Source organism: Notamacropus eugenii, chromosome 5, assembly GCF_028372415.1.
Source record: "Notamacropus eugenii isolate mMacEug1 chromosome 5, mMacEug1.pri_v2, whole genome shotgun sequence".
Taxonomy (NCBI): domain Eukaryota; kingdom Metazoa; phylum Chordata; class Mammalia; order Diprotodontia; family Macropodidae; genus Notamacropus; species Notamacropus eugenii.
In genome coordinates this window covers 105,036,601-105,063,010 of record NC_092876.1, presented here as the reverse complement: position 1 = coordinate 105,063,010, position 26,410 = coordinate 105,036,601, and the positions used below count along the sequence as shown (strand labels likewise).

At 37.4% G+C, this 26,410-nt stretch overlaps 1 protein-coding gene across 5 annotated transcripts in view; it reads left to right on the top strand.

Moving 5' to 3' along the window:
* Positions 1 to 26,410, top strand: part of RNASEH2B (ribonuclease H2 subunit B) — a 90,126-nt gene that overhangs the window by 43,756 nt on the left and 19,960 nt on the right. For all 5 annotated transcript variants that reach the window (XM_072610498.1, XM_072610497.1, XM_072610495.1 and 2 more), the window contains 4 exons: positions 6,949 to 7,013; positions 9,672 to 9,777; positions 18,012 to 18,093; positions 21,666 to 21,708. In XM_072610498.1, the coding sequence (XP_072466599.1) occupies positions 6,949 to 7,013; positions 9,672 to 9,777; positions 18,012 to 18,093; positions 21,666 to 21,708 (296 nt within the window). The remainder of the gene's footprint in view (positions 1 to 6,948; positions 7,014 to 9,671; positions 9,778 to 18,011; positions 18,094 to 21,665; positions 21,709 to 26,410) is intronic.

Below are 26,410 nucleotides of genomic sequence, written 5' to 3'. Positions count from 1 at the left end.
GGTTCTTGCCAAAGAAGTTTCACATACGGTGAAAAGATGACAGTGGAAAGGATTAATAGAGGGTTATAGCCTTCTGCTCAGAGTGTGACATTTTGTTTCATATTGCTGAGGCAAAAGCTGTACTGTGATCTTGTCTGATGTGATTAATATGAAGAGCCAAGAAATCTTACCTGATTAAACAAACCAAGTAATGTTGCCAAGCTTTGTATTCCCGGAAGGCAGGGGGGAAAAAGAGACCATATGAGTTTGTGAGTTATGGAAAATGTTGAGAAAATAGATGTTAAAATATGCTTTAGGCAGTTTGTTCAACAATACATCAGGGAAACTTCCAAGTCTACATAACAATTACCCGAATGCTGAACACATTATTTAATTGTAGTCCCACTTGTATTCCATCTGTATTTCTCAAGCCCAATCTTTCCAGATGTTTTAGACTAGTTTTATAGGCACCAGACACATTAGGGAGAAAACATTTTTCAATATATACACATAATATCAAACTCAGTCAATAAACTCTTAAAAATATTAAATGTGCATAGCATTTTTAACACAGGTAAAGATACATACTATTAATTGTCATCAGGCTGGAGTTCTCACAATTGCTACCCTTATTAGTTTCTAGTATTTATAACTGTAGAAATGAGCAAAGTTGTGTGTGTGTGCTGTGATTTGGGTTGCACTTTTGTTCTTTTCCCCAGACCCACCAGTTATGGTGGGGGATTTGGAATATTCCTTACTTACCCACTGCCATTTTCAGATGCAACCTCTACCTCCACCCCTGAGTGACCTTTCTTCCTTTGGAATTCATTCAATCCATATCTATCCCCCAGTTCATATTTTGGTGGTTCTTATCTACTGAACCTGAAAGACACTCTCCTTCCTTTAGTGAATTCCTTGCCTTGCTCATGGTTTTTCTTTACACCCAGACTTCTGCCCTTGTGCTAGAGAGCTTCAGCTTACATACTAATAGTGTCTCAAACACCTTAGATTCCCACTTTATCGACTTAATTCCTAGATTGAAGTTTGGAGATTGGAACTTCACTCCAGTTTAGCTACACACAAAGATAAATGGTCATGTCCTTGATCTTGACATCACCTACAAGTATTCCACTTCCATATTCATGAACTTGTCACTCCATCTTTAGTTTTCCCTTACAATTGCAGCCACATTTTTTATCCACACGGTGACCTGCAATCCCTCCACTCCTTCATCCTTTACCAGGCAATCACCTCATACACTGACTACATTATCCTTCCTGCCCTATCTTGACTCCTTTGGTAAACCATTCTGACTTTACACTGTCATCTACTCTTTCTACCTCATTCAGTCATGCTTTGGAAAATCCAATTTTGAGTTCTTTCTGCCATCTACTGCCTTCAGTCCTCTTCACATGCTGCTTGGCAGAGCTGGAGAAAATTGCAAAACTGCTGACTGGGTCCATTACAAATATTTGTCACATAATCTCAACATAACCTTACTACAGCAAGGCAGTCCTTTTATACATCCCTAATTGATTTATTATTCCACTCATCTGCTTTTCCAAACCTTTTCACCCTTTCTAGGACCTCCCTTTGCACCTCTCTCTCTCTCTCTCTCTCTCTCTCTCTCTCCCTCCCTCTCCCCCTCCCCTCCCCCTCTCCCTCTCCCTCTCCCTCCCCCTCCCTTCCCCCCCCTCCCTCCCTCTATCCTTCCCTCTCTCCCTCTCTTTCTGCTGGAAACCTTGCTTCATACTTCACTGAAAAATTTGAGGCCAAGAATTCTTTCCTGGTCTCCCCCTTACCTCAGATCACTCAGAAGTCTTCCTGTACCATTTTTCTCTTTCCCTGTCTCACATGAAGAGGTGGCCCTCCTCCTTATCAAGAGAATCTTATCAAGACACACCCCTTTATACACACGAGTGATCCTATTTCATATCATCCTCTCCAGCAGATCACCTGTTCTGTCATCCCCACTCTCTCACTAATTAATATTCAATCTTTCCTTGTCTGTTGGCTGCTTCCCTGCTACCTCTCTCTCAGCCAAAAAGCCCCCACATAATTTGTTCTGTCTGTTTAGCTATACTTCTTCTCACTTTCATCCTTGAGGATGTGATCTGCAGAGTCTCCACTTCCCTTTTCACTTTCTTCTAAACTCTATGATCTATCTTATGATCTCATCATTCACCTGGAACTTCCCTCTCCAAAGTTACCAGTGACCTCTTCGATGCCAAGTTAAAAGGCTTTTTCTTAATCTTTATCCTTCTTGAACTCTGCAGCCTTTGAAACTCTCAGTGACCCTTTTCTCTTGATATGGTCTTCTCTCTGGGTTTTTGTGACATTTTTCTTCCCTGGTTCTCTTGTCAGTCTAATTGTTCCTTTTCAATTTATTGCAGGACCTTCATCTAGGTCAAGGCCATTAAACATGTGTGTCCAAGGTCTTCTGTTCCCTTCAATACTATTTCCCTTGCTCTCAGTCTCTCTCATAGATTAAATTATCTCTATGCAGATGATTCTTAGATCTATTTATCCAGTCCTAACCTCTTGACCACCAGTCTCACATCTCTGTTGGACATCAATATGTCCAAAGTTGAACCTTTTCTCTTCCCCACCCCTTCCTAAACCCTCCTCTTTTCCAAACTCCCTTGTAAGTTTCAAGATCACCCTCTTCCCAGTTACCCAGTCTTACAACACTAAGTGTTGTGACTCTTCTCTTGACCCTTGATTCTTCTTGCCAAGTCTTGTTGATTTTACCTTTGAAACATCTTGCATGTATCTCCTTTTTCCTAATGTGGCTGCTGCCTGGTACAAGCCCTCATCACCTCACACGTGGACTGGATTGCAGTAGCCTTTCAGTTGGTCTCTCTGCCTCAAATATCTCTCCATTCCAATTTGTCCAACACCTAACTGTCAAAGTGATCTTCCTAAGGTGCAGGTCTGACCATGTCATACCCCGCATACTCAGTGAACTGCAGTGGCTCCCCATTACCTCCAGCATCAAATGTAGGTCCTCTGTATATCCTAGCCCCCTCTTAACTTTCCAGTCTTCTGCTTCTCCCCTCCAAGTATGATCCAGTGACATGATCTTTGCTGTTTCCTCTCTTGACTCCATACCTTCTTACTGACTGTCCCTTACGTCTGGAGTCTTCTCCCTTATCTTCCTGGCTCCCTTCAAGTCTCAGTTAAAATCCCACATTCTTTGGGAAGCCTTTTCCTGTAGTCCTGAATACTAGTGCTTTCCCTTTATGATTACTTCCAACTTATCCTTTATGTATCTTGTACATACATTATTTATTTGCATGTTATCTCCTCCATTAGACTGTGAGCTCCTTGACATCAGGGACTGTCTTTGACCTTTTCTTTGCATTCACAGCACTTAGCACAGTTCCTTGTACATGATTTAAATTCTTGTTGACTTACTTGACTTGAATTTTATAACTGGAAGATATCTTGGTGATCCCATAATTTGATATTATTTTACATTCAGGGAAACTGAGGAGTCATAATGCAGTGAAAAGAACTCTGGTTTTAGTATCTGAAGATCTAGGTTTGGGTCTTTCTCTGTCACACTATGTAAAACTTCATTCAGGTCATTTACCTTCTTGGCCTCAGTTTTCTTATCTGTAAAATTAGATTGGAGGAGTGTCTTAGTGGGCCTATGAAATTCTTTTAAGCTTTAAATCTATAAATCTTCTAGCTCTAAATCCATGATCCTCTGAAGCCCACAGAGGTTAAGTGAGTCAACTAAGGTCACACAATTCATTCTTAACAGAGATTGAAATAGAATCCGTGTCTCTTGTCTCCTAGGCCTGTGTTCTTTTCATTGTACTTTAGTATCTTTATTATGTCATTGTAGTTTGGAGACAGATGATCATTTCATGGGCTTATTTTGGAAGTAGGGCTATATAAAAGTTCAGCTGTTTCTTATAATCTGAAAAACACATGGAGCGAGAGGTAACCTATGTTCACCATCTTGAATTAGAACCTGAGACTGTAAGGGTAGAGGAGAGATGTAGGAGATAGATTGTGCTTTTTTTTTTCTTTTAGACTTTGGATATAGTTAGCTATTCATTCATTTCATATCATTTAGAATTTTTCTTACTCCACTATTTTTTTTGTGCTTCTTCCTATGGTTTCTCTAATAATTTAAAATTTTTTTCTTTAATGTCCTCTGCCTTCGTATTCTAAGGAACTATAGATACTTAGTCTGGGGAAAAGAAGATTTAAGAAGGGTACGATAGCAACCTTCAGATATGTGAAGATCCATTATGTAGAAGACTCCTACTAGACTTTAAGTTCCTTGAAGACCAAGGACTTGTCTAGACTAAACTTTGCCTCTCTCCTAGCATCTATCATGGTACTTTGTTCATAGTAGATACTTATTGTTTATGAATGAATGAAAAGGGGCCATATTTGCTTTCCTTGGTCCCTTAGTGCAGAATTAGGAGCAAAGAGATTGGGAGTGAGAGTGGGGGTGGGGTTGTAATACAAGGAAAAGCTTTCTGACATTTACGAGATGGTCAAAACTGAAATAAATTGTCTGTTGAACTACTTAATTCTCCATTGTTAGAGGGTTTTGATTGGAGAATGAATAACTGCTTTCTGGGATATTTATCGAGGGCATTCCTACTTAGACATGACTTGAACTAAATGACCTGTTAGGTTACTTCTAACTTAAATTCTGTGCCACTTTCACTGGGAACAATATGCCTCCCCGCAACTGGAACATTTTGGTGCTGCCCCATAGCTATATTGAATAACTAGTATTTACATGACACTTTAAGAGTTTACATATATTATGTCATTTGACCTTGATGTATACTGTCTCTGAGACCATTAGGCCTTTGGACTCTTCTCATTAGCACCATCCTAGGTGGATCCAAAGCCGAGATGAAGGTGGGGAGGTGAGGGATACTCAGTAGTGTTAAGAACTTTGACTTTAGCTTTTACCATGATTAAAATAACCAGCGTGCTTTTTTATATGTCTAAAAAGGGCATTATATAAGATGTATCACCCCATCCCTTTACACTAAAGTCTCTATGAAAATTACCATGCATGATTCATTCTTTTAAAGAGAACTAGTAATTGGAGAACTAGTAATTCTATTTTTAAGCCTTTTAAAAAACTGTTATGTGACATTATTGGGTATGATTTTTGTGATATTTGCAAAATGGAGCAAAGAAAGCAGTGTGAGTTCAGATGGCTTTTTTGGAGCCCAAGACATGCATGAGAGTAATCCTACAGAGGTTTGTGTGGTCACCTATGTAGAGGGTACCATCTTAAGGCTAGACTTAATGCCTCCAATAATCTGTGCATCCTGAGAAACATAAACATAATATTAAAAAGGCAGGCTGTCCAAAAGCATGGACATATGGAAAAGTAAGATAATTTATCAAATATTTACCCTAAAAAATAGAATGTGTTTCCAATTTTGCTGCAGTTTCCTGTGATTCCTTGTCACAATTTAATACCCATAGTAATATTAGCAAGTTACTAACACAAAATAAAATTGTACGTTTTCTTCATCCACCAACAGAACATTCTTTATGAGTAAGTTCTTATGACTCCTTCTAAGTGTTTAGTAGATCACAGGATAGGAAATGCCCCTTATTTCTGAGGGAAAAAAACAATTTTTTTCCCTTATATTCTGCTCTGATTCTGAAACATATCTCCCCAGTGGCCCTGCTCTTTTCCAGGTAGTCCCCTGAACTAATAGGCAAGACGTTTATGGTCAGTTCTTATGTTACTGACAAAATCCTATTTGTACATATTTTTCCCTTTTGTTATTCCAAGGAAGAGACCTAAGACTATGGGGGAAATGAAGCAGAGCTACCACTTCTTCTTGCCTTATTATTGGTCTTAATTTTGGGAAATTTGCAGTAAAAGTGGAGAAGAAATATACAGCAATGGAGTCCTGGGACTTCCCAACCCTATTGGGATGCAAATCATTTAGTATTGGTACAAATGATTTAATGGCAATGCAGTGAGCTTTCCCTGTCCAGACAGTTTTCATTCCCATTACTTCCATGTATAGGAAGGAAGAAAAATTCAACATAACTCTATGGGATAATGACCATGGAGTTACATGTGGTGTACACTAATCTGGAATTGTAATTTACAATGGCTATAAGAATATTCATGATGGAGGGGAGGAACCATTAGAGTGGAGGTGATACCATTGCTAGTTGCAAAGAAAATAAAAAATCACTTAAACTGAAGAATATTGCAGATGGATACATTTGTTTAATGGTATTTAAAGCTGCTTAGATAGATTGTGGGCAAGGAGAAATGTGTTTTATGTGAAGTGCAAATTTTATCCCCATACAGGAACAGTCTGATTATAATGTAAATCTAAATTTTTGAAGTACTTCACTGATCATACTGGTAATACATTTATGATTCCTATATGAATCTTTTCTTAGTATTTTATCAGTCCTGATACATCAGAATGAAGTGATTAACAAACTTTTTTTTAAGGTTATGTAACAATCTGCTAGTGCTTCTGTAAGCTTGGTTCCTGTTGTTAAAATTCACAGGATCATGCACTATTGAAAGTGGCAGACAGTTCCCAGAGCTTCTCAGTCAACTCCTTTGTTTTATGGAGTAGGAAACTGAGACCCAAGGATGTTAGGACTTGGCTTTTGTTAGTAGCAGACCTAGAACTATAAGTAGGGTTTCCCCATGTGATTTTAGGGAATGGACTTTTCATAAATACTGAGGTGTGATCTTAAACTTTCAATAAAGATAAAGTAACTCACATGTTGGTTTGTTGAGTCTTTAAAACATTTCTGTACCTCTTTATCAGTTATTTGTGATTAGGAAACCAAGAAACTGTTTTTTTCCCTGTGAAATATCTTGCTTGCATGATTAGATAAATTCTGAAAGCTAACTTGCATATCAGGTAGCTTTTGAGTTTCTTTTGGGTTGTACCCATACCTCTGATTTTCTTTTTCCTCTTTATTTTAACCCAGAAATTGGAAATAAGAAGTTTTATAAGTACAGCAAAGAGAAAACATTGAAGTGGCTGAATAAAAAGGTATAGTTGTTTTTTTTAAGCCTTAAATTCCTGTCTGTTTAAAATGGGAGCATTAATATAACAAGTTATTTGATTTGAAACAGCTTTGCAGAATGAACTGAGCCAGAAAAGCTACGAGAATTGCCAAGTATGATCCAATTAAAAGCATATTAATAATAATTATTCATTTCTAGATTTCTTTAAGGTTTGCAAAGCACTTTCCCCATAGCAGCAGTATGAATTAGGTAATGGAAATATTATTATTCTCATTTTACTGGTGAGGAAATTGAGAACTCAAAGAGGTTAAACCACTTATTCAAGGTCGTATAGCTAGCAAGCAGCGGAACAAGGACTAGAGCCTAAGCCTTTCCTCTATCCAAATCCAACATTGGATGAGACTTCCTCTTGCCTTGTAAATAGATAAATATGACAAGGTTCCCATGTAAAGTGGGGCAGTTTGAATATAGGCAGATTGGTGAAAAATACTTTTATTGATCTGTAAAACGGTGAATTCAAAGACTAGTTAAACAAATTTTACAAAACAGCTTACCTCTATGAGCTAAAAATGCAATTTTAGGAACCTTTTATTGAATAAAATTTGTCACAGTTTTTAAATTCACTCTTGTTCAACTAGTTGATAAACATTCGTCAACAAACACTTACCAAGCACCTACTGTGCGCTAGCAACATGCTAAACTCAAGGTATTTTTCATTTAACTATAATTTTTATGCCCTCAATCGTTTGGGCAACTTCTACTGCTGGCCCACTTGTGGACGATTACATGGTTTCATGAGGTTTGTCTCTGTCTTCTTATCAACCTTAATAAAGGAATATTAGAATTATAACTAAAGATGCTGCTGGTTAAGAAAATCAAAACAGCGAATAAATATTGACAGAGAGTTAGTTGGAGTCTAGGTTACATTTCTACTCCCGAGGCTGATCGTTTTGTTTTGTTTTGTCTTAATTAGAGTTATTCATGTGTTCAGATTTCTCATGAGGATGCTTCAGTTTCACAGACCTCCCTAGCATTTCCTATCATTTGATCCGGTTTGGTTCTTATGCATGTCATCTAGCAAGGAAGCAGTAGAAACAGAATCTTGATTCAACATAGGGAGTGGTGAGGGAGGAGGACAGTATCCAAGTGGAGATGACTTAAAGGAGATAAAAGATATGGGAGGAATCAGGTCTAGAAGTGCAAGAGACTCCCTTTCATAGTTGTTCAGTCCTAAGAGTATGTTTGATATACTAAATTTAACTAGGCTTAAGTTGTGGAAGTCATTGATAACTAATGGATATTAGTTCCAACAGACCATGTACTGCTGCTGCCAACTGGTCTTCAAGCTCTACATGGATCCGTTACTATGGCTATTATTATCATTATTGTCAGGAGCTGATATAGTTGTCTGTTCTATCTGAATTCCTGTCAGCTCATTCCACATCATTAAATCTAAGAACCTGGGGCTTTGTGCCATGCCAGAGAGCATCAGATGTTTATCTACTCTCCATACTATCAGTAGCCTAGCAGATAAGCACCAGGTCTGACTCTTGGTGTATGAAGTCAGTCATTTAACAGACATGTCCTTTGGAGACAAGCCTGAGAAGGATGGATCTTTCTTTTGTAGGCTTAAATATCATAGAATGTCCTTAATTAACATACTCTTAAGTAAAGCTTGTTTGCCCAGCAGAAATATAGGACTGGCCGCAATAACCTTGTGATCCTAAATCAGGGATTCTTAATCCATTTTGAGTCATGCACCCCTTGGCAGCCTAGTGAAGTCTATGGAACCCTTGTCAATTATTCTGAAATACAGTTATCAAAATATATTTTAAAAAAAAGTTCACAGACTCCAGAGTAAGAATCTCTGTCCTAAATATTAAGTTTGAATTAGTACATCCAAATTTGCTATAAAACCTTGTACAAAACCTTGGGAGACCATTTTTTAATGAGATGTCTGGGACCAGTAAGAATTTAGCGGAGCTTCCTATGTTTCTACATTTTATGTTCATCATTGTGCTCGTGACAATACAGTAAAGGATAGGTGCCCCATGAGTCTAGATAATGTAAATTGACCTAATGAAACTCTACCTCATATCCTACCAGCCTTAGAAAATGGTGAGATATTACAAAATAAGTCACCCATTTTCACTTTTAATTTTGCTAGATTATCATGTCAGGGCCTTATAAGATTTGTGGCATTTCCTCAGCTCCTTTTGTATGGAATAAGAGCTGATGAGAATGTTTGAACAGAATCCTGGTGCCTTATCTAATATTCTCTTACTCAGTCTTTGTAAATGGTTGTGTATTTGTATTTCTTTATCTCATTTATTGTCTTGTTTCTTTGAGTAAGCAGAAATTCATGCTTATTGCACTTAGGGAAGTTTTTAAGTCAATTAGAGTTTTAGATATACATATATTAGGAATAGGCTGAAGTGTTATCATTTCTCTAATTTTTCTTCCAAGTCTAGAGTCATCTTTGACCTTGTGGGATACTGTACAGGTATAGAACCTAAAATACTTACCCCTTGGCCCCTGAATAATGACTTGATTGGCTTTTACAAAGCCTTATGTTAATTTCTTCTTCAGTCTTTGTGGCATGGTTTTTCAAACTGGAAAGGGTCAAGTGTTCTTTTAATAGGCACTAATTTCCTTTTTTCTTCCCATTTGTGTCATTCTGTAGGTGGATCAGACTGTGAGAGCTTTAAAAATTGGCAACGTAAATGTTGGTACCCGAGTATTGTCTGCCACATTTGTCCCAGGTGACCATGGCTCTAATGTCAAAGAAGGTAAGTTCGTAGAATCATAGATTAGAGCTGGAAAGGACTACAGCTGCCTTCAGATCTATCCCTTTATTTCACAGATGAGGAAACTAAGATACAGAGAAGTGACTTCCTCAGTGTCATAGAGCTGGTATGTGCTTGAGATGGGACTTGCATCTGAAATATTGTAGCAGCAACCATTTTAGAATAGAGTAAGATGCCTGTACCTCAATACCTATCTGCAGATTTTTATTCTTTGATTTTTGTTTCTAATTTTTATTTTATTTTTAATATTTCTAATTTATTTCTCTCGTGCCAATATGTAACAGGGATGTAATTTTTTTCTGATTCCAGTAACATTCCTGCTCAGACTTCCTTTTATTAATGTTTCCTTAAATGATAAAAGATTGACTTAGATTCAAAACTAGTGCACTTTACAGTAAGAAAAGTAGGATATTTTTCAATTGCATGCATGATTATTGTGTATTTGAATTGAAAAAATTAAATAAGTTTACAAGTTTACAAATACCAGCTTCCAAGGGTGGAATAAGAGAATTGCTTATGTTCAGTTAGAGAAGAAAACACATAGTAACTGTCTTCAGATATATGAAAGATTTTCATGTCGAAGAGGGAAGGAATAGATTTTTTTCTGCTTTGTACCAGAGAGCAAAACAAGGACAAAGGAGTAGCAATTAAAGAGTCAGATTTTATAATATAAAAAGATTTAAAGCTAGATGGGACCTTAAAGATCAAGGTGTCCAGCAGAGGTGGCCTAGTAAGTAACAGAGTCAGGCTTTAGATCTGGGTCTCTTGATGCCAGATGCCAAAAAGGTTCAAAATGAGGAAAAATAACAGGTAGAACTATCTGTAAAGGATTGACTTATAAGTTTATTCCCCAGCAATAAAGTTTTTCAAGTAGAAGTTAATTAACCATTTATTTTTAGATGTACATGGGACCAATGTCTTGGATATGAATTAAATTGGATCACCTAAATTGCCATTGCTACAGAATGTAAATCCCTTGAGGATAGGGGCTATTCAGTTTCCATTTTGTATTCCCATTTCCTAGTGCCTAGCATAGAGTAGGCACTTAGTCAGTGCTTGTTGATTGATTTTACAAGCTATATAATGGGCTAGTGAGTTGGCCACCCACTCTGTAAGACCTCTTACCTGGATATAGGAACACTTGCTCACTCCCTGGACTGGCTTGCTTCTAGTCTTCCTTTATACAAGCAGGTTTAGCTTCCCAGAAGAGGACCTCCATCAAGGACTCTCTGAGTCCTAAGAGTCACTCTGTTGTGAGAGAATGTATTTCCCCTGTTCACCACTCTAGCTCTTGAATCCTCATGATTATCAATCAACCATCAGTCATTCCTAATAATCACGCTTTTATGTTTTGTGAATTCTCATTTGTCTAGCAGTAAGGCAAAAGACATCATAATATCACTAGTAGTCAAATCAAAGCACATACATGAAAAGTAAATATGTCACAGTCGACAAATAAGCCTAGGCTAACCGCACGAAAGCACTCAGTTACTGCAGGGGAAGAGCGGGCCTATGCGGAAAGTTGCAAAGAAGCCACAGAAGTGAGGAAAACACATGTACTCAGAGTAACCCAGTATTCTGGAACCATAAACTTCATTATCCTCATTCTGTCTCTGGAGCTGTCCATAAGATTTCCTTGATGAATATAGCTTAAATATTGAATAAATACCTCCACTGCTAAACTGTATTAATTTACACCAGGAGTGGGGAACCTTTGGCCTCAAGGCCACATGTGGCCCTCTATGTCCTCAAGTGCAGCCCTTTGACTGAATCTAAACTTCACAGAACACATCCCCTTAATAAAAGGATTTGTTCTCCAAAACGTGGACTGAGTTAAAAGACCTCACCCAAGGACCTAGAAGGCCACATGCAGCCTGGAGGCTGCAGCTTCCCCACCCCTGATCTACACTGTCCTTAGTAAACAACTCACTGGGCACTATGTCTCAATCAAACTGGTTGATCTACTAAGTGATTTCTTTGATTCTCTGCTTTCAATCTATTATCCAGCTCAGCTAGACTTAATCCTTAACATAATTGTAGTATCCATTACTACCAGCTTCAGATTTAGCTGATACTGTTCTGAAATCTGTCTTTTCATCCCTATCTCTTATCTTTCTGGGTTCAAGTTCTCAATCCTTTCTGTAAATATGACTCCACGTAATCTTGTGATTGCAGAACAATAAAATTAGAGTCAATTTTATGATACAGTAGATTACAGAATCCAAAATTCTAGGTCTGAGAGGAAACTTGGAGAACATATAGTGTAACCTCCTTACTTTGTGCAAGAGAAAACTGAAGCCTCTGATTAAGTGTGAGGATTGGACGGTATCTGCCAAACAATGTTCTTTCAGTTCCTTGATCTCCTCGTTTGATGGTTAAAAGAGTTCTACTACTTACATGTTTATACAATTTGGTTAGTTTCTAGAAATCTCAAGGCTGTGCTCCGAGGCCATTATGCCATTTTCCCTTTGTGTAACTCAGATATGTACAAAGAGATTTGAAGAGTGGCTCACAGCATAATAAATGGCAGTCATCTTACAATCATTCCTTGCGTAGTCTGCCAGCCAGTACCATGCTAGGAGTGGTGAGGTTCCCTTTTTGCCAAGCACCAAGCTGTTTTGTGACTGGTGGGAAAAGGGTACTCTTTTCTTGTACCCTGAACTCTGATTTGGAATGTACTATTTCTCTGTTTTGACTCAGTTTTAGAGCTGAAAGGGACCTTGGAAGGTTCCCCTCATTTTACACATGAAGAAACAGAAGCCCAGGTTAATTAAATTGCCTGAGTTCTCATAGTTAACATTAGTAGCAAAATCGGAACTTGGGAATCTGAATCCAAATCCAGTTCTTTATGCTGTAGGCTGCGCTGACCCTGCTGCCCTCTGCGTTAAGCTGACCCTGAAAATCCCTTTCCCCTAGACATCAGTAATCCTAAAAAACAGGATGACTTCATTTCTGGTACGCTTTTAAAAATCATTTGGGAAAGGCCATGAAGTCTACAGGGGTGTTGATGTGGGTGAAAGAGTCTTATGTTTCAGCGTGCAAATAAGCATCCAACTTAGAAGTGAACTTCTGGAATAGAATCTCTCAAAGCTGGGGAGTGCCTGTAGTTCAAAATAGTTTCCCAGGTAACAGCAGAAAGATGAGGATACTTTTTGCGCTCCCCTACATCTCCTTGAGTTTTTGTGTTTTCATTGTGTAATTTGGAGGCTCTAGGGAGGGCAGAATAATACTGTTTATGCTTATTTTGAATGTTTGTTAAAGGTTACCTCTGAATTTCATAAAGAGTGAATGACTTTTAATTAAGGAGTTTAAGAAATCCTATCACTCATTTTGGAACGAAGCTATGGAAAATTCCTTTTATACTCAGGAATTTTATTTTAAAAAAACAACACCCAAGAACTTTTCTTTTTTCTTTTTTTGACTATTTTTTAAAAAATATTCATTAGGCCATATGAAGAAAAACAGTTTAAGTACAGAAAAGTGGTAGTTCACAAAAGAATATGGCTTCTTTATCTTGGTATAATGCAGTAAGAGTTCCTTAAAGCAACTGTTGTTATCCATATAAGAAAACCATCACGTTGAAATGCTCACTACCCATATGTGCAGGGGTGGCTGAAGAGACCTTTCATCATTGCTGCTTTTCAGACTGTAAACTCCTTTTAGGGAGAGACTGTGTCTCAGATTTCTTTTAATATTCCCCAGAGTGCCTAGCAGTGTTCTCCACACTTAAGACGAGCCCAGTAAATTTTCAGGATAGCTGCTGTTGGCAGACAGCATCACAGGCAATACATCTTTGGTTCCCAAGGTCATTTTGACTTGTCTGCTGCTGCTCTCTCCTCATGTGTCACAGCTCTGCAGCGTCGTTGAAAGTTATGAAATTTGGTGGCACTGAAGAAAGAACATTGGACTTACGAGTGAGGAAGATCTGAGTTCACCTTCTGCCGTCGACACTTAGCAGCCGTGTGACCCTGGGCAAGTCAGTCTCCTCCTCTGTAAAATGAGAGGGTTCAACTTGCTGACCTCCATATTTCCTCCCAGCTCTACATCTGTGATCTGTGATTGAACAGCCCACTGTGATGATAGCTGCAGTTTATGTATCAACACGTGTGCAAATAGAAGAGGGAGGGCATCCTTTGGAAGAACTTGGTGAGATCCGCCAAGCTAAGTCACTATGTGCCATAATATACTCAGTGTGAACGTGGCCACAGGTGGAGTTTGGCAGAAACTGTCAGGAAATAAAAGGCTCTCTGCTTTGGAAAATGGGAAATGACATTGATTAATTCATCATTTCTTACGAACATTTTAATTCATGCAAAGCAGTTGCTGCAATGAGGAGGTTGAAGCATATCTTTTGAAACCTGAAGCCATTTCAACCAAGATATTTAATTTCCTTGCCAAGTGGGCAGGTGTGATGTCTTAACAGAGGCCATGCTCTATTGTAGAAGAAGCCTTTAGTTCAGATCTTAACTCTGCTAGGAGGCAATGTGGTATGAGGGGGACTGGGCCTGGAACCCGAAGACCTGGCTTCAGATCATTCTCCCGATGTTCATTACTTGTGTGTGACCTCAAGCAAATAATTTAACTTCCTTGGGTCTTGGTTTCTTCAATTGTAAAATGAAGGGTTTGGATTTGATGGCTTCTAATCTCTTTTCCATCTCTAAGTCTGTAATCTGAGTCCTCATTTCCAAAACCTTATGGGGAAGAATGACAGAAGATTTTAAGAAGCAAGGCCTAACAGAACAGTGGAAAAGCCAGATTATCCTGTGTCAATTTATAGGTGACAATGGGAGGCAAACAAAACAGATGGGAAATGGAACAGGTTGGCCAGTGTATTTGTATGGATCTCTTCACATAATTGCAACAGTAGAACCACATTTGGATGCTGTCATCTCAGTATCCACTGCGTTATTTGAGGGTAAAGTTAGGATGAATGGCTAAACTTGGCTAAATACTTAAAGAAACAAATATATCCTAGAGGTTACACAATTTAAAAGTACTTGGATCAATTCTTAGGATCTCTAAAAGAGGGAGAAATTCTAAAGAGAAAAGAAAATATTATATTAAAATAATAAATGAACAAGAAAACCTCAAGTATTAATCAAGATACTGGCTTTCTCATCTCTATAAAACATATATATATGTAAATTTTATTTATTTTTAGTATTCTACTATCACCACCATATAACTTAGATTTTTTTCCCCTACTTCCCCCGGCCCTTCCCGAGATGGCATAGTTTTATAGAGGATCTACACATGCATTCCTATTAAATACATTTTCTCTATAGTCATGCTGTGTAGAAGAATTATAATGAATGGGAGAAATCATATAACAAACCAAACGTAATACACACCCAAAAAATGATCTGCTATATTCTGCGATTGAATTCCATAGTTCTTTCTCTGGATGTGGAAGGCATTTTGCCTTAGAAGACCATTGGGAATTTTTTTTTAAGTCCTTGCATTGCTACAAAGATCCAAGTCTACCAGAAAAACTCTTACACACTGTGGTCATTGCTGTGCACAAAGTTCTCCTGGTTCTGCTCCTTTCACTCAGCATCAGATCATATAAGTCCTTCCAGGCCTCTCTGAAGTCTTCCTGTTCATCATTTCTTATAGCACAATAGTATTCCATTACATTCGTATACCGCAATATATTCTGCCATTCCCCAATGGATGGGCATCCCCTTGATTTCCAGTTCTTGGGCACCACAAAGAGTGCTGCTATAAATATTTTTGTACATGTGGGGCCCTTTCCCATTTTTATGACCTCTTAGGGAATACAGTCCTAGAAGTGATATTGCTGGGTCAAAGAGTATGCACATTTTTGTAGCCCTTTGGGCATAGTTCCAAATGGCTCTCCAGAATGGTTGGATCAGCTCACAGCTCCACCAACAATATATTAGTGTTCCAGCTCTCCCACATCCTCTCCAGCATTTATCATCTTCCTGTTCTGTCATGTTGGCCAATCTGATAGGTGTGATGTGGTGCCTCAGAGTTGCTTTGATTTGCATATTTGCATATTTTGAAGGAGAATATGAGAAGGGAATAAACAGGCTTTTGCAAATGATTTTCTATAGCAAACCAAATATTTATAGTCATGCATTCAAGCATGGAAAATGTAAGAACTTATTGTTTGTTGTTGGTTAATTTTTTAAAAAGTATTTGAAGAAATTAAAGTCTTGAAGACTTTAGACAAAGTTTCTCCCTCATGTACATTAAAATTATGCAAAACAATGAGTTTTTAATCATGTTTGCTGATCCACTGAGTATTGATAGATGTGTTCTAGTGTCTTGGAAGACGTATAAACTAGAAAAGGATTCTTCATGGATGATGGTTTTACAAATGTTCCTTTTTATAGATGACAAGGTACTTATTATACAGAGTCCCTGAACACTCCAAAATCTCCTTTGTGAAATCCAAAGCAAGACAACAGAAATTGTTTTAACCATTCACACTAGAAAAACTAAAGTGGATGAAAGCTCATGTTGTCCAGACTATGACTTACAACTAGACTGCAGTCTGCTGAATTAGTCTACTGGCATACTGTTTTGAATGGATGTAGGTAAGACAGTGACCTATATCTATAATGGAATGGAGCAAAAGATTGAGATGAATCACTGTTGGGAAATTACTGTTATTAATCCTATACCAAAAAGCCTCTTTCTTCAACGCAACTGTTCCCTGATTGATACTCATGTTTGCAAATCATAGAACACTATAATCTCAGAAGAATTCAACTTATAACTAACCCAGTGAGCAGTGAAACTATATACACAGTAGGACAAATAGACTATATCATTTTTCCAGTGATATTCTGCATATATAAAAAATAGTTTTCAGGACATATAAGATGGCAGTGGAAAAGGAGGCTGATGTCATGTAATGGAAATTATAGATAATCCAAGTAGTGTTATATCAGTACCTTTGAAATGTTACAAGATTAAAAGAAAAAACCTCCGGTACGTTTTGTAGACCCTTAGTGAAAGATTTATGGGAAAAAAATATGGACAGGAATCACACATAGGATGAGTTATAAAAGGATTTTGATTGCCACTGGTGAAAAGATCACCCCTACTGAGAAAAATCACAGTTCATCAAAGAATCATGGTTACCAGTGTTTGTTACAACATCATTTTGTACATTGGTCTACTGGCTGTTTTCCAGGATTGCGACAGTGATCTTAACCAGTCATATAATCTTTAAGTATGGTTCAAGTCTCACAGCCGTAAAGAAGGTTGTACGCTGTTGTCGTTGTGCATGTTGAGTTTTCCTGGTCAGATTGATATGCAACCTTACTCATTTTTAAGCTGACCCTGAGGCAAAATTTGTGACACTACCTTTAAGGCAAAGTTTGGCCTGACTACATAAGGGGGAAAACCCAACAAAAGATGAAAATTGCTTGTTATCTAGATTGTGACATGCAGTTAGATGGAAAACCTTTAGCGCTTGTCTGTCAACAAGTCAGTAAACATTTATCAAATCCTTACTAGGAGCCAGCCACACAAGTTGAACAGAAATGGATGGGTTAAGTTCTGTATTCAAGGGGATATCCATGTTGATGAGATCAGCCCTTATCTTGTTTATAAACAGTAATGGGAAGGGAGATGGAGTAATTCTAAAAGCAAAAAGTCTCAACTCTAGAAATGACTGAGTAATTTCTGCCCCCCTATGATTATCCTGCCTTGCTAATGATGTTTAGTTATGCTCTAGTATTTTATATGAAACACTGACATTAAGAACAAGACTCTGAAGCAGATTCCATGGTCTTATCTGTTTCCAACTAATGCCAGAACCATATTTTAGTCCTGAAGCGTTTGCCAAATAACTGTAAGATCCAGATGCTTTAGAATTAATGATTATACATTCTGTTGAGTTAGTCTTTTACTTTAAAAAAATATATTTTTATTAGTTTTACAGAAAAGACATATAACATTTAGTATCCTCTTAAAGCAAATACATTTTCAAGGACATAGTCTGTAGATTAGTTCAGTTTTCTAAAGTAATCACCCTGGTTACAGTGGATTTCATTATAAATGTTATGTTGGAAGAAAAATAACCAGAACTACTCAGCTAAGAAAAAAACCTGTGCATATAAAACTGTGGCCATTCCATACTGTTAAAGCTACCCCATGCAAGGATCTAAATTGTAAAATAATCCTTGGATAATGGATTGGTTCTTTTTTTTTCTTACAGCCTTAATTTCATTTTCTTTCAGAGGATTACATCCGTTATGCTCATGGCCTAATATCTGAATATATACCTAAGGAATTAAGTGAAGACTTGGCTAAATACTTAAAGTAAGTATGATTCACATTTAGTTATGCTAAGGAAGTGTACTGCCTTTTGTCACCCAAGAAAAAAAATTCCCTTGATAGCCAAAAGGAATTACTTCTTGAATGATAATTTTTCATAATACGGTTTCCACTTATTCCTTGTCATATATTAGGTGGCTTGGAGGCTGTTTTTATGGTTTTGGATGGTTTGACATTCCATACATCAAAACTAATTCATAATAAAATATGAAATTAAGAGTTTCATGTGATTTAGGAAAACAAATTTATTACATTTATTTTGACCCCCAAATTAACCTACTTCAGAGTTACCCTACAAATTTTCATTGTAATAATTCAGGAAGGGGGAAAAAAATCTAGCTGTGCACTGCTTTTTAAAAAAGTATCGGATTTCAAGATTCCATTAAATTTCTTTGTGAAATCAAAATCATTCTCTTGTAGGACAAAAAGAATACTCTAGATTCGGAAGCAGGAGACTGATGTTCAGAACCCAGCAAGTCACTCTCTAGCTCTTTGGGCCTCAGTTCCTTCTTCTGTAAAATGGTGGTTATGATATTTGTACTTCCTTCCTCACAGGATTGTGAGGAAAATAGTAAAACTTAAAACTCTTCATTTATATGTGAACTGTTGCTACTGTTGTATGTTTGTATATGAATGCTGAGCAGGTAGGTGACGCAGTGGGTAGAGGGTTGGGCCTACAGTCAGGAAGACTTATCTTCCTGAGTTCAAATCTGGTCTCCAACACATCCTAGCTGTGTGACCCTTGGCAAGTCACTTAAGCCCTCAGTTTCCTCATCTGTAAGATGAGCTGGAGAAGAAAATGGCAGACCACTCTTACATTTTGCAAAATACTTATATTTGCTAAGGAAGCCCCAAATGGAGTCACGAAGAGTTGAACATGACTGAAAAACGACTGACCAACAATATTGTTTACTAGTATATGTTTGGGTTCTACTGTGTGCTATCACTCCTTAGAAGGAGAGAGAAATTTGTCTTGTTCCCAAGTGTGGTACATAATGGGTACTTAGTAAATGCTTACTATTGTTTCTAAGCTCTCTGTTATTAGAAAGATGTGTACCCATGAGCACACACATAGGGAACATGATCTGAATTGTAGCACAATGACTGTAGCTAGAGGACATGCTTTACAATGGCTTTTCACTGGTAATACACTGGTTATATATGTGTTGAGGAGTACAGAAGAGTCAAGTTATCAGCAATGGTTAATTCCTTTGTCCCAAAAATGAAGGTATAGACACTGCCGCCAGTTAATTAATGAACCAAGCCCATTCTAGGGAAAAATAGAATATTCCTGGCCATGTGTGAGGGATACAGATGTAATGTATGAAACAATGCCTACAAAGATAAAACTTATACTCTAATTGGGAAGCCGTGTGTGTGTGTATGTGTGTGTACAGAACAAATTCAGAGTAGTTAAATATGAGGAAGTTTGAGAAGGAGGTCATTAGTGATTGGGTAAAGAGTAAAGGCTTCATGTAGATTGCGAACAATGATCTTATGCTTTTTTTTTTTAGTATGTGTTGTTCTCATCTTTCTCTAACAACATATATAATATGGGCCTGGAATAAAGGCTGCTGATAGACTAGCAAATTTTCTGTGGGTCTCAGCAGGCGCTATGATCTATCATACTACCTTTGTATTGAAATCTGATACCTGAAGCTCTGCTCCCTGAAACTAGCTGATAATTTCTGTTTCCTTAGTTACCTTTTCAAGAGGTAAATTATATATATTATATATAAATTATCATTTATATAAGTTTTGCCACCTTGAAAGACCAGGATGGCAATCACTTAGACAGCCCATTGCATGGAACAGCCAGATGTAAGGTCTATGACACATGCACAAACTACTGTTTCTTGACTTTCCTCCACTGAATACTCTAACCTTTTTCAGTTACAGAAAGTATCAATCTATATTAAATTTGTGCGTTTACCAGGGACCTTGCCTCTTCATTTCTTATTGAACTATGTAGTTCTATTTCTCAATGGAAAACTTATACTCATTAGAAACTTAAATTTTAATCTTTCTCTTTTGATCCTTTCCCCTCTCGATTTGTATTTTCTTTTTCCCCTTCTTTTCTGAAAGAAGAAACAGAAAAAAGCAAAATAAGCAAGTTTCTCTATAAAATCAAAACCAAAAAATGAAACAACCACCATTTTTGTTCATGGTTACAAATTACCTATTGTTATAAGTAGTAAGTTTTTTTGGAATCTGCTATATGGTCTACATAGGTGAAAAGAAATTAAGTCCAGTCATTTGTGGAGCTTAAATGTCAGAGAAGTGTGAGTGTGTGTGCATGTGTTTGTGTTTCTGTGTCTGAGTGTGTTTGCATATGAAAATGTGGAAAATTTACCTAAGTTAGAATATAACTGTGGATTAGAAGATCTGACTTGTATTAGAATAATTTCAAGTTTTTTGTTTTGTTTTTTAAATCTTGAGTGTGTTGATAAAGTGTACAAAATATTGTTTTGGGAATGGTTAGCCTATCTAAATTATTTTTCCTCTAACTTTAAAAAAGATATGTAAATGGAACAATTGTTTTTCCATTATCATTTAGTGTTGCAAATATGTTCCTTTCTAGGTCCTTATTCCCAGGATCTGCATTCAGGTCTTGGTTCTATTATATACTACTAAAGTAACCTTGGAAAAGTGAACCTTAGTTTTGTCATTTGTAAAATGGGGTTTATAATATTTGTACTGTGTTCCTCATTTGGATTTATGAGTAATGTATAAAGTGTCCCATAAACTATAAAGTTCTATAGGAATGTGAACGATTCTATAATTATTCACTTAACTCAGAATAATTAAAAGTACAAGTAGCCCAGCAGACAATGGAAAGACCACATGGTGGGTGTAAGTAGCCTGCTGTGTTTTGCCAGTGATTACTCATACTCAGAAAGTACTCTGAGGCATTATCCATAATATATGTGACTAGAAAAGGAGGTGGGTGTGCTGGAGTGAGAATGGGATAACAGTTGGGCAGCCTGAGAACTTGTAGCAAAAAAGGTAGAGGGGAATCTCCATTCTGATGAATAGGTGGTCCATGAAGGATAACCTGGACAACAGGAAGGCCCGGATGAGAATTGCTTAGGATGGGAAGGCCTGGGGACTTGGGATCTCCACCTGTGGAAGGAGGACCGACAGCTCAGTCAAAATGGGAAAGTCTTTAGTGTGGTTGATACCAGCGTAGTAATGGGAATGGTGTGACACAATGGAAAATCTACCAGGTCCAGAATCAAAGAACCTGCTGCTTATGCCCTGTAGGACTTTAGGCAAGTCTCTCCATTTCTGGGCCTCAGTTTCTTCATCTGATCTCCCAAGCTCTCTTCTGGCCCTCAATCGAGGACTCTAATAATAACTCCCATGGCTGTAGGAGCTTCAGTTTTACAGATTTATCCCCACAAAGAACTCTCTTTCCCTTCCTTGGTTGATTGCCTATTAAGGTCAGCAGAGATTTCAAGGTGAACCATGGAAATGGAAGCTAAGCCTTGCAGTTGCCTGGCCCCTCCATTTGATTGTGGGTAAAAAGCCATGACAAAGATCTCTTGTTTTCTTAGGCTTCCAGAACTTTCTGCTTCATTGCCTGAGCCTCCATTAAAGGTAAGAAGCTGTGACTAATGTATCTTTAGGGGGCTTAGAAAAATATTAAGCTTTTATCACATGAGATTAAACATTGCTTATGTACAATTTTATGTCTGCTACACCCACCACACACAGTGTAAGTCTGTATGGGATATGAATTACATTCTGCCTACTGTTTGTAAGAATTTTGAAAATGTCTATCGTTTTGGTAAAGGGGAACCATTTAAGCTACTCCCAGGGTGGTATATAAAATGTCACTAGGGCTAATAATGTAGCAGGATAACTTTCTAAGACTAACCCAGAGGTGAAATTAGGGGAAGAAAAAAGAGCCCTTTTGCAAGCTTGCTTAAATGTTCTGCATTATCAGTTACAAGAAATACTCAATCCATATAAGTTGAAACTCATTTGATTTATATCTCATTGACACCAGAACATGGGCAACCAGAGTATGGTTTTTCCAACACAAAGAACCATTTGTGTGGGAATAATAACCACATTTTTCCTTATTTTAAACGATCAGGGAAATTTGTGTAGAGTTTTCGTCTGTTATTAGGAAAAGTTTTCCTAGTCCAAACAGTCTACAAACTGCCACCCACAGCTGCTCCACAGCGTGGGCTATGGCTTGTATCTGCCTTCCAGATCTGTAGGCTCAGAGAATCTAGCCGTAAACAACACCTGATCTTTAAACATGGCCACACACAGACAACACAAGGGTCTCAGAGAAGTACGCAACTCAAACACAGGGAAATAAACACTCCAGCTAGCTTGTCGTCGGTACCATTTTCTTGGAGCTTGGCTGTAGCCCCTCCACTAACGGATCTCTTGAGAGGGTGTAAAGAATGTGTCATGGGTTTCAAATAGCATTCCTTTTACCCTTCCAAATACAACCATATAGTGCCTATGTTGGAAGTAGCCAGTGCTTTCATGACTCCAAATAAAAAGTCTGACTAACGTGTTTGACCACTGACAGCACTAATCCACTCTCTACAAGTTGTCAGAGTAGTAGTGGGATGTCTTTTAGGCATGTAAAGAACAGTACAGCAAGGATAGAGTCAGCACATCTAAGACCATAAAAATTCCCATACTGGGCCAGACTCAGGGTTTCTCCAACCTGGTATTTTGCTTTTGACAGCAAATCGTCATTTTGACAGTAACTAATGTTAACCTGAAAGGGTTATGGATGGTCCTTTGCCCTCAAATATCATGACAGTTTTCATTAGAAACTTTTTATAGACCCTATTTGCATTTATTAAAAAATATATTTTTCCTTTTTAAAAAAAATTGTTCAAGTAATGAGCATTTAAAAATTATCTGTCCCTCTCATTACCCCTTCACTAAGTAAATTAAAAACAAAAAATAAATCCCTCAATACATATCTACATAGTCTGGCAAAACAAATAAGCCATGTCTATAAATGAAGGTCTCTTTCTGCATTTTCAGTTTATGAGCAGCATGTTTCACCATCATCCTTTTGGACACATGGTTCATCAGTGTTTTTTCAGAGTTCGAAAGTCATTCAGAGTTGTTTTTGTCTGTAATGTTGTTATCATTATTCTCATCAGTTTATAAAGGTCTTCCCAGTTTCCTCTAAAGTTGTCCATTTCATTATTTCTTATGTTGCAATAGTATTCCATTTTATTCAATGTGCCACAAGTTGTTTAATCATTAGTTTTCCATTTTTGGCCATCACAAAAAACTGCTATAAATATTTTTGTTTATATAGATCTTTCTCCTCTTTCTTTTGGGGTATAGGGTCAAAATGTAGTCACATTTTGGTAACTTTCTGGACATAGTTCCAGAGTGCTTTCCAGAACAGCTTGAACCTCTTCATAACTACCAAGCATTCCCTGATGTACCTGTTTTCCTATAGCCCCTCCATCATTTTATTCTTTTGTCGTCTTTACCAGTGTGGTAGGTATGAGGAGAAACCTCAAAGTGCTTTACTTTGCATTAGTCTAATTATTAGTGATTTAGAAAATATTTTCATTATGATTGTTGATAGGGTAGATTTCTTCCTTTGAATGTTGCTTGTTCATATCTTTTGACTATTTATTTTTAGAGAATGCCTCTCAGTCTTAACAACGTTGAATCATTTCCTTATGTATCCCCTACCAGGGAATTTTTTAAAATGTATAAATACATATCTGAAAAATGCTTTCAATCTTTTTCAAATTTTGGGTATTGAGTTCTACAAATTCACTATTTTCCATGGAAAAACTGCTTTTCATTTGTCCTACATTTATTATTTTCTTTTTTATTTACTTATTTATTTTTAACACAGTTTATAACAGATAAAGCAATTCAGACTTTTGGTCAGGTGATACATCTTTTTAAAACATTTACAATATGGACCACAAAAGAATTTTTTTTAAACATTAACCAACTGAGACACAGATAATATTTATGTTGCTAACTTCACAAGCTCTTGACCTAATTGTCTCCACAGTATTACTAAGAATTAAAGAACCCTAACTTAATGTTGTTGGTCTACAGTCCTATGCCTAATAGCTTAATTTTAGACAACTTTGGATGTTCCCCTACCCATAATCTATAATTAAATAGATCTGGTATTAAGCTTACAAACCTTTTGACTATAGGAAATTGCCACCAATAGTAAGGATGTTGAAGGGATACAATATCTCCCCAACTTCATGTCAACTCCAGGCAGGATTAGATTATCCACTTGCATTCAGTCAGGCTTAAAGTCTTCCAGGTGTCAATGGGGAAATTGAATCAGGAGAATCCCACCTCAGCCCATGCTGAACAGCCGCTCTCCCACCCTTCCCTTGAGATCACCTAGGCAGTTCATACCAGCTTCTCATCAGCTTACTGGCATCATGGATTGGAGGCTCAGATCGTCTTTCTTGCTTCCCTTACCTGGAGTTAGACTCAGAAGAACAGTCACTTAATAGTCCTATAGCATCTAAAAATGGCAAGTTCCAATAACCAGGTTTCAAATATAATCATAGTTTCACTTTGACCAAGGAACATCTTTTGAGGCAAGTCTTAAGTGGCTTATGTGTCTTTCTATACATGTTCTAGTTCCTGATTAAATGGCAATCATAAAATCAAATTTACCATTAAAACCTTGACTTTTCCATCAATGCCAAATTTTACCCGAGGTTACCTTCCTCTAGGAAATTTAGACTGAAATTCTTTTCTCCAGACTAAAGATGTCATTGATTTATTCTCAGTAATTAATTCAATCTATTGTTTTAATACTAATTGCTTTTACCTCACTTTGTAACATGTCCAATTTTTCTCCCCATCACTCCCCTCCCCCCACTTCCTAATACCTTGCATTTTGATTACTCCTTCCCTCAGTGTACCCTCCCCTCCATCACACCCCATCCCTGTCCTATCCCCATCTTCTCTCTTTTCTTGCAGGGCAAGATGAATTTCCATACCTCTATCCCTGTAGTTCTTATTTCCTGATTATATGCAATAAAAATTCTCAACATTTGTTTCTAATACTTTGAATTCCAACTTCTCTCCTTCCCCCCCTCCCTCCCCAGCCCCACTGAGAAGGGAAACAATTCAATACAGTCTAAATATATGTTGTTTTGCAAAAGACTTCCATAGTAATCATGTTGTGTAATATTGCCCTCTGACCTACCCTATTCCCCCTTATTTTTCCCCCCTACAATTGACCTTGTCCCTTCTCGAAAGTGTTTATTTCCAGTGACTCCCTTCTCCCATTTGCCCTCCCTTCTAACATTCCCCTCACTCCATGTATTGCCTCCTCTTCTACTTTCCTGTAGTGTATATAAATTTTCATATCAAATTTAGTGAGCATGTTATTCCCTCCTTCAGCCACATGTGGGAAGAGTAGCTTTATTTTTCCCTGCCTCCCCTTCTCCCTTATCTCCTCCATTGAATAAGATTTTTCTTATCTTTTTTATGACTTATAGCCTGCCCCATTCCATTACTCCCTTTCTCTTCCTGGAATTTTTCTCCTTCACCCCTTAATTTTTATTTTATTTTATTTTTGTGTGTGTGTATGTGGATATCATCTCATCTGATATAACACACCCTGTATTCTCTATCTGTGTGTGTGTGTGTGTATGTACAATCTCTCCAAGTACCCAAATACTGAGAAAAGATTCAAGAGTTAAAAATATTTTCTTTCCATGTAATAATGTAAACAGTTCTGCTTTAGAGAGTCTTTTATGATTTTTATTTTCTGTTTACCTTTTCATGCTTCTTTTGATTCTTGTCTTGGGAAGTCAAATTTTTAAATATAGATCTGGTATTTTCCTCAACGTGAAATTTTGAAACTTGTCTATATCACTGAATGACCATTTTTTCCCTTGAAGTATTATATTCAGATTTGCTGGGTAGGTGATTCTTGGCTTCAATTCCAGTTCTTTGACTTCTGAAATATCCCATTCTAAGCCCTTTGATCCCTTAATGTTGAAGCTGCCAGATCCTGTGTTATCCTGATTGTATTTCCACAGTACTCAAATTGTTTCTTTCTAGCTGTTTGCAGTATTTTCTCCTTGATCTGGGAACTCTGAAATTTGGCCACAATATTCCTAGGAGTTTCTCTGTTTGGGTTTCTTTCAGGGGGTGATTGATGAATTTTTTCAATATCCATTTTGCCCTCTGGTTCTAGATTATCAGGGCAGTTTTCCTTGATAATTTCATGGAAGATAATGTCTAGGCTCTTTTTTTGATCATGGCTTTCAGGTAGTCCAATAAATTTTAAATTATTTCTCCT